The sequence below is a fragment of the Leiobunum rupestre genome, chromosome 4 (assembly GCF_980474605.1).
Source record: "Leiobunum rupestre chromosome 4, qqLeiRupe1.1.hap1, whole genome shotgun sequence".
Classification (NCBI taxonomy): domain Eukaryota; kingdom Metazoa; phylum Arthropoda; class Arachnida; order Opiliones; family Sclerosomatidae; genus Leiobunum; species Leiobunum rupestre.
In genome coordinates, this window is record NC_143387.1 from 53,620,303 (window position 1) to 53,628,382 (window position 8,080).

The following is an 8,080-nucleotide window of genomic DNA, read 5'->3' on the forward strand; positions in this document are numbered from 1 at the left end:
AAAACTGGCTAGGGGCCCTGGGCTGTAGCCCACTTAGCCCATGCCTTAAGACGGCCCTGCTTGTTGCAGATAACTTCCCGGGGCTAGTAGGCCACACTTTGAAGCTCTCTGGCGCTCTTTTAACTCATCTTAGGAAAATAGGGAAAAACAGGCATACTTCTCAACTCACCCCGTACATCTCCTTAAAATTTTTGCATAACCTTTCGAAACACCCTGTAGGGGGGAAAACATTCCCAGAATCACGAAAATAGACTACACAGTTGCGGCTTCATATTCGTACATTCTTGATTCAAACTCTCATTTTGTCGAGTGTCAGTGCAGAAGTACGTGCGTTGTATTTTTAAATCCCGTACAACCATCAAACACCTGCACTTGTCGAATATAGATGTTCAATTCATTTTCATAGCCGAGTTGAAACTACCTTAACGCATCGTTGGGAATTTAATTTCTCGTGTTTGATCCCGCGACAAGCAGACATGTTGTTTGTCATTGTTTCTCTGCGTATTATGGGTTCATTCGCGATGTCCTCTTGGGGACCAACGGAAGTATTGGGTGATTACGAATACCATTTCCAGGAATGTCCTTCTATTAAACCGATCTATTTGAACCAAGATAAGGTAGGTACGTGGGTTGAAACCAATACTATAATTTTCGTGATTCAATTACCATTGTTGTCTTACGTTGCTTAAGCGGAAAGGATGAGCTTTGACTTAAAGGCCTTGTTATAATATGGGTTAACTTCATTATGTAAAATATCTGTAGGTGGCGCTAGTTACATACACCTAGGGGTGGATGTGAGACAGGGCCCCTAGAGCAGACACTTTTCTAAAGGCTGCACTCTTGAATAGTCATGTTGAATAAATCTCTATGTTAAATCGTAAGGCATCTCATTTTATTTAACCCCTCTTAACATGGTGACAGCGGCGGGATATTCTATAATGTTCTAATTATAATTATAAGGTATTATTTTAAAGTTTCGACTAGTTTTTGCGTTTTATTCGCGTTTTGTCGCCAACACGATGACGACTTTTTTCAAAAGCCCTCCTGCTTTTGTTCCTGGGGATGATCCCGCCTCCTCGTGGGCTGCTTACAAAGAAGGCTATGAAATTTACGCCGCTGCTGCAAATTTACAAGCCACGCCGATAGCCCAACAACGTGCAACATTTTTGCATATTTTAGGCCCAGCTGGGCTTGCTATTTACAAGACTCTTCCCATTGTTGCCGTCGACGATGCTCGAACTGTTGAGGTGATCTGCACTTCTTTTGACAATTATTATCTTCCGTATAAGAACTTAACCTACCTTCGCTACACATTTTTTCAAACCAAACAAACTTCACACCAAACGTTTGATCAGTTTTACACCAGCTTGAAGACCAAGGCCCAAAAATGCGAATTTACTACTTTATTGGATTTGCTCATTACTACTCAAATAGTTTGTCGTGGCGAATTCCACACACTACGTAAGGAACTTTTGTCTATTTCTACACTAACTCTTGACGAGGCTGTACGTCGTTGCCAAGCGGATGAGACTTCTACTATCCATGCTGCTAATATCTCTCGTGAACTTCCTCCACAACAAGAGGCACCCTCGCCTAATTCCTCTACTGCCGTGGCATTGAATGCTCTACACCGTCAACGTCCTCTGCTACAGCCCCGCGTCCCGCGTTCACACCGTCCACGGTTTACGCCTAACGCTTTTCGTGGTGGGACCCCGCAGCCCTTTCAACCGCGTCCGTGGTTTTCTTCCCATACCACCCATCACTCGCTGCCTGTGTATCGTCCACATAATAACGCACCTGGTACACGTTTCTCTGCTCCATCGTCTCCTCGACTGTCGGTCGCCTCTCGTGGGGCTTCTTGCCCTAATTGTGGACACCCACCTCACACTTCCCGACCATGTCCGGCACGTTCTTCCACCTGCCTCAAATGCCAGCGTATCGGTCATTGGGCTATCGTCTGTCGTTCTGCCCATGCACTCCAAGAACTAGACTGCTTTCACGACCCACCTCACACGGATGATTTTTATTTTCCCTCGGAGTATGATGACGCTTATTCTGCTGAACCTGGATACTTTGACGAAATTGGATACTCTGACGAACCTGGTCAGGTTTATGACACCACTGACTCATCTCAACATTATTCCTGTTACAGTTTGTCACTTGTCCGTGAGTTGAACCAATTACATACTACCTCCAATAAAGATGATGAAATTTATGACAATGTGTATTTATTTGACAAACCCGTCTGTTTCAAAATTGACACCGGTGCCCAGGTTAACATCATACCACTATGTCTTTACAATTCTTTCCTTCCCAAGCCGAAGTTGAGCAAGCCGATATACACCGTCATGGCCTATTCAGGACATCCTGTGCCAATGGCAGGCGTACTTGATGCTCCATGCACATCCTACACTGCTTCGTCTAAATTTCCCTTCTATGTCACCACTGACAATCGCACACCCATCTTGGGTGCTTCTGCCGCTCTTCAACTGGGAATTATCCAACATCATCACCATCCGCTTGGTCCTCCTCCTACACCTAAGCTTGTCGCTGTACTACATTCCGCACCTACTGCTACACGACTTACGCAATCACCTGCTGACATAATTGCCCAGTTTCACACCGTCTTTGATCATGTTGGGCGTCTTCCAGGTCAGCACCATATACAACTGAAAGAACAACCTATCCCAGTGATAAGCGCAGCACATCAGGTACCCTTTGCTTTTCGGGAACCGGTTCGCCTTGAACTTACAAGAATGCAGCAACTGGGCATCATTGTTCCGGTTACTGGCCCCTCCGATTGGGGCCACCCCATGGTGGTGACCCCCAAGCCTGATGGATCGGTACGAATCTGTTTAGATCCCCGAACACTGAATGCGTCAATCAAGCGCCAACCTTTTCCTGTTCCCACCACTCAAGAAATATTGGCAACCTTGAGTGGCAAAAAGGTCTTTACCGTGTTGGACGTCCAGAGTGCCTTTTGGCACATTGCACTCACAGAGGAAAGTTCCCACCTCTGTACATTTGCGTCGCCGTACGGTCGATTTCGATATCTCCGTTACCCTAATGGCCTTGTTACCGGCTCGGAAGTTTGCCAGCAAACCCTTCGCAACCTTTTTCCGCCATCTGAATTTCCCGATGTACACATCTCGACTGACGATTTTCTCATTGCCTCGGTGGACATGGCCTCCCACAAGACCTCGTTATACCATGTCCTACAGCGGGCACATGATGTTAATTTATGTTTCGGACGTAAGAAACTGGCTTTGGCTGTTGATCGCGTCAAATACATCGGCCACATCGTTACGTCTAGTAGAAGTTAATCCTGCTCGCATCTCGGCCATTTGCACTTTGCCACCTCCTAAAGACAAGGCGGCTCTTCAAAGTTTCTTGGGTATGATTAACTACATTACTCGCTTTATCCCCGCGGCAACGAATGATACTGCTCCACTTCGCCTTCTCCTCAAAAAGGACGTAGTCTTCAAATGGGAAAGCGACCACCAACAACATTACGATTCCCTTAAACACCTTGCTTCCACAGCCCCGGTACTCGCTTACTTTGACTCCAAGAAATCCATAACGCTTTCAGTTGATTCTAGTCAATCGGGTATTGGCGCTGTTATGATGCAAAATGGCCAACCCGTGGAATATGCTTCGACGACATTAACACCCACCCAGTGTCGCTATGCACAAATTGAAAAAGAGCTGCTAGCAATCGTTTTCGCCTGTGAACATTTCCATTTCTACATTGCGGGAACAAAAATAACAGTGGAAACAGACCACAGCCCACTCTTAGGCATTGTCAAGAAGCCTATTCATCTTTTATCCCCCCGGCTTCAGCGCTTACTGATGCGATTATTTCGCTACCAACTTGATCTAGTTTATGTTCCTGGATCTCAATTGCATATAGCAGACATGCTTTCGAGGACGCCACAACTGCACACCCTTATAAATACGGAGCTTTTGGATGGCCCCTATACTGCCGTATATGCCATGACCACTTTACCCCCCCCCCTAAAACAAGCACAATATAAACAAGCCATTGCTAAAGATGTTATTCTCCAGCAGATCATCAATTACAGTCAATCTGGTTGGCCACGTATTCTCAAACAAGTAGGTCCCGACTTACGCCCATATTGGCCTCACCAGGATGAACTACATGTCTTAGACGACTTAGTCTATCGTGGGTCAACTTTGGTTGTCCCCAAGTCCTTACAATTAGAAACGCTCAAAATAATCCCACCAAGGTATCAATGCATGTCTAGCTAAGGCAAAGCTCATTTTTTTTGGCCTCGTATGTCTGATGATTTGACCCAATACATACAAGCTTGTTCGATCTGCAATAACAGGAGCCGTCAAAATAATCCAATCCCGATGCACCCCCACACGATACCGAAATTGCCTTGGGAAACTGCCGGGACAGATCTCTTTCATGTTAATTCACAAAACTTCATCCTTCTCGTGGATTATTACTCCAAATTTGTGGAAGCCCAAGAACTTTCTAACACCACCACTCAGAACGTTATAAACGTTTTACAACCACAATTTGCTCGTCATGGACCTCCTCAACGGCTTATCTCTGATAATGGCCCTCCTTTTAACTCTGCAGGTTTCAAACACTTTCTACAACAATGGGGCGTCACTCACATCACCTCCTCTCCTCACTACCCCCAATCTAATGGGATGACGGAACGTACTATTCAGACCATAAAAAATGCCCTGATCAAGGCTCAACGAGATGGAAAGGATCTATCTTATGTTCTTATGGAATATAGGTCCACTCCGAAAGGTTTATTACCATCACCTGCGGAAATGTGTATGGGACGTCGGATACGAACACCCCTTACCACACATAGGGCGACATTACAACCAAGATACCCCACCAAAACGGATCTCCAAACATTACAGAGTGGTTAGCACTTTCGCCTCGCAGCAAGAGGAGCCGGGTTCGATCCCAACTTGTGGCACTGGGTGAAAACTCGGAACAACTCCTTCTGCGCTGAGTTTGCAAGTTCTCTCCCCACTGGTTTAAGGGGTTTTCCCCCGAGATCTTCGGTTTCCCCTTCCATAAAAACTTGTTGAGGTTAACGGTAATAGTTAGTGTAGGGAGCTGTTGGCTCGCGTGGCTTGCAGGGCTTGCCACCACCCTCCTACGCATTGTAACCCGGCCACCTGAATTAAAAAGGCTTTAAAAGTCGCTCGATGACTTAGGCCTAGGGTGGTGCCTTGGGTATTAGTCTAGCTGATTATTATTATTATTAACAACAAGCAATGGTTACTCGTCACAACGAAAAATATCCTCATGATCTTCCTGCTCTTTACCCTGGACAACCTATCCTTTATCAAGAAGGACCCCGAAATTGGCTACCTGCGACTGTCCTTTCTTCTGGACCTGAACCACGTTCGTACGTTATTCGTACAGCTCGTGGCCAAATATTTCGACGGTCTAGGATTCATCTAAAAATGATCAAATCCTTTGATGTAACCCCACTGATGCCCTTAACATCCGCTATACCCGTTTCACCTCCCCTAAACTCCGCTACCACTGAAACAAATACATCAGAATCCGACACGATGGCACAGACGACCTTTACCCAACACCAGCACCAACCGGTCAACCACGCCACACCAAATGTTTCGGCACACAACCAACAACTACCGTTGTTGAATCCTTTTGCCACATACCCTCATCTCCAGGCTTCACCACAATCGGATTTTGCGATCCATCTACGTCCACAACACCTCAATAATCCACGACCACCGATCGTTGACCAAGGCCTAATCCCTATACCAGGGACTACGATAGTGGGCAATTCTCCATGTCTACATCGTCCTAATCTTGAGCCACTGAGGGTAACTCCTAGAACTTTGCCAGCTGATTCACACAATTCGACACCTATTAGGGCCTCTTCCCCCACTGTTGGCCCACCGAACATACCTGCGTTTACATCACCACAACCGACCACTTCTCACTATACTACAACCCGTTGTGGACGTACCAGCATGTTACCATTACGTTTTCGAATTTCTTCTGACTTTAGTGAAGGAAAAGGAAAACACAAGCCAAAGAAATTGACTTGACAAGTTTACAAAGACCAAAATAAGACTATTCAAAAAATCATTAATCATTAATAAAAATATATATAAGGAGAAAGATGTTATAATATGGGTTAACTTCATTATGTAAAATATCTGTAGGTGGCGCTAGTTACATACACCTAGGGGTGGATGTGAGACAGGGCCCCTAGAGCAGACACTTTTCTAAAGGCTGCACGCTTGAATAGTCATGTTGAATAAATCTCTATGTTAAATCGTAAGGCATCTCATTTTATTTAACCCCTCTTAACAGGCCTAGGTTTTCTTCCGCCTGTCACCCTTTAAATATACTTTCCTTCCAAATAAATACCCTGGTGGTAGGCCAACAGCAGAACACGTTGGCCTACCACCAGGGTAATTGTTTGGAAGGAACGTAAATTTAAAGGGTGACAGGCAGACTATTTCATATAGCTATTATTGGCTATAAATTTTATCAAAGTTGAACCATAAGTTGCATATGAGATCTGTTATTCCATTTTTAATATTATAAAAATTTAGAGTTGGAAGTAAAATGAAGTCTCAAATTTAAAAATATTTGTTTAAGATCGAACTATAGTACGCGATCGGAGAACCTGTTTCTGTGCAGAAAGGACACGTCTACAATCCTACACGTTCTTCGTACGCGGTTTCCTAACACGTGTAATTAAATTGAAATTCTTACGCCTATAGTACCAAGGGACATGGTATAACGTGGAACGTGCACAAGAGAACGGTGATACTTGCCCCGTTTATGATTACGAAAGTATCAGCATCAACGAATTACTCTTAACCAATGACGTCATAGAAAAATCCACGTAATTATATGTCCGAAAGGACATCGCACTTCTTCTATGGGATTTGGCTTGAGACAGATTTTTTAAAAATTGAATCATGTTGTTAAGCTTGATCAAAGGAGCAATTGCCAATTTTCCGTAGCTATCATAGTTTGTCCAGTATCAGCGATCGAAAGTGGACCAACGTAGTATAGTCTAAGAAGTCACGGCTCATCGGTTAGCGTTCTACGTTAGCGCGTCGCTAGTCCGGGCTCACTATCAATAGAGTTTTCTTTCCAAGGTTCGTGGTGCTTCCCAAAACAGAGCGTCGGATTTGGTTTCTGATCGCACGATGAACGAAATCAGTAAATAAATGGTTAAATATTGAGTTTTAACTGTCGAGTGACCGTGACTGACTGTGTGACTAAAATCGATAAATAAGTGTTTGATCTGTTCCGGTGTGACTGTTTCATTCCTACCAGCGAGTGATGATTCTGTTGAATATGGGATTTACGCCACCGGAAACGGTTAATCATATATATTCTGATTTCTTAAGTATTTATTTTATTTTTTATTTTATATTGAATAATAAATAATTCCACTTACGAAAATGCATCTGGCAAGAAAACTCTATTGATAGACTGATAGTGAGCCCGGACCAAGGTTTATAGAGAAATTTGTAGTATAGAGCCCGGACTAGCGATGGGCCGTGACTCCTTTTAACAAATAGTTTTGTCCACTTTTAACCGCTGATACTGGACAAGCTATAGGAGCTAGGGCAAAATAGCATTGGACAACTTTGCTCCTTTGATCAAGCTTAACAAAATGTTTCAATTTGAAAAAAATCTGTCGAAATCCAAATCTAGTAGAAGAAGTGCGATGTCCTTTGTTTAAACATTTTTTTTATCTAACTCAGCGTTGTATTTCTTTTAGGAATAAAAGTAAACTATACAAGTATCACATTGCGTTGAAATATTCAACTTTTCCTTCCGGAACCGTTCTGGATTTAGCCGAATGTGAGCCTAATTAACGTACAATTTATCCGTGTCAGATGTAAATGAATATACGCTATCCGAATGCTTTAATTCCCATTGACTGCAAACATTTTCGTTACGCGATACCGCTCGTCGCGTTTTCAAATTTCGCGCGCTGAAGATAATCGCTGCCATATACCAAAGCTTTATTAGCGCTGCCTAGTTGCTTTTGTTCGTAATAGATTTTAACGGGACACT

General features: G+C 43.8%; 1 protein-coding gene across 1 annotated transcript; it reads left to right on the forward strand.

Annotated features, from left to right (window-relative positions):
• Window positions 1–1,019: 1,019 nt before the first annotated feature.
• Window positions 1,020–4,269, forward strand: LOC149948279 (uncharacterized). Its single transcript, XM_090171052.1, has 2 exons — window positions 1,020–3,252; window positions 3,314–4,269. Exons 1-2 carry the CDS (start codon window positions 1,020–1,022, stop codon window positions 4,267–4,269), a joined length of 3,189 nt encoding a protein of 1,062 aa, XP_090027178.1.
• Window positions 4,270–8,080: the final 3,811 nt, after the last annotated feature.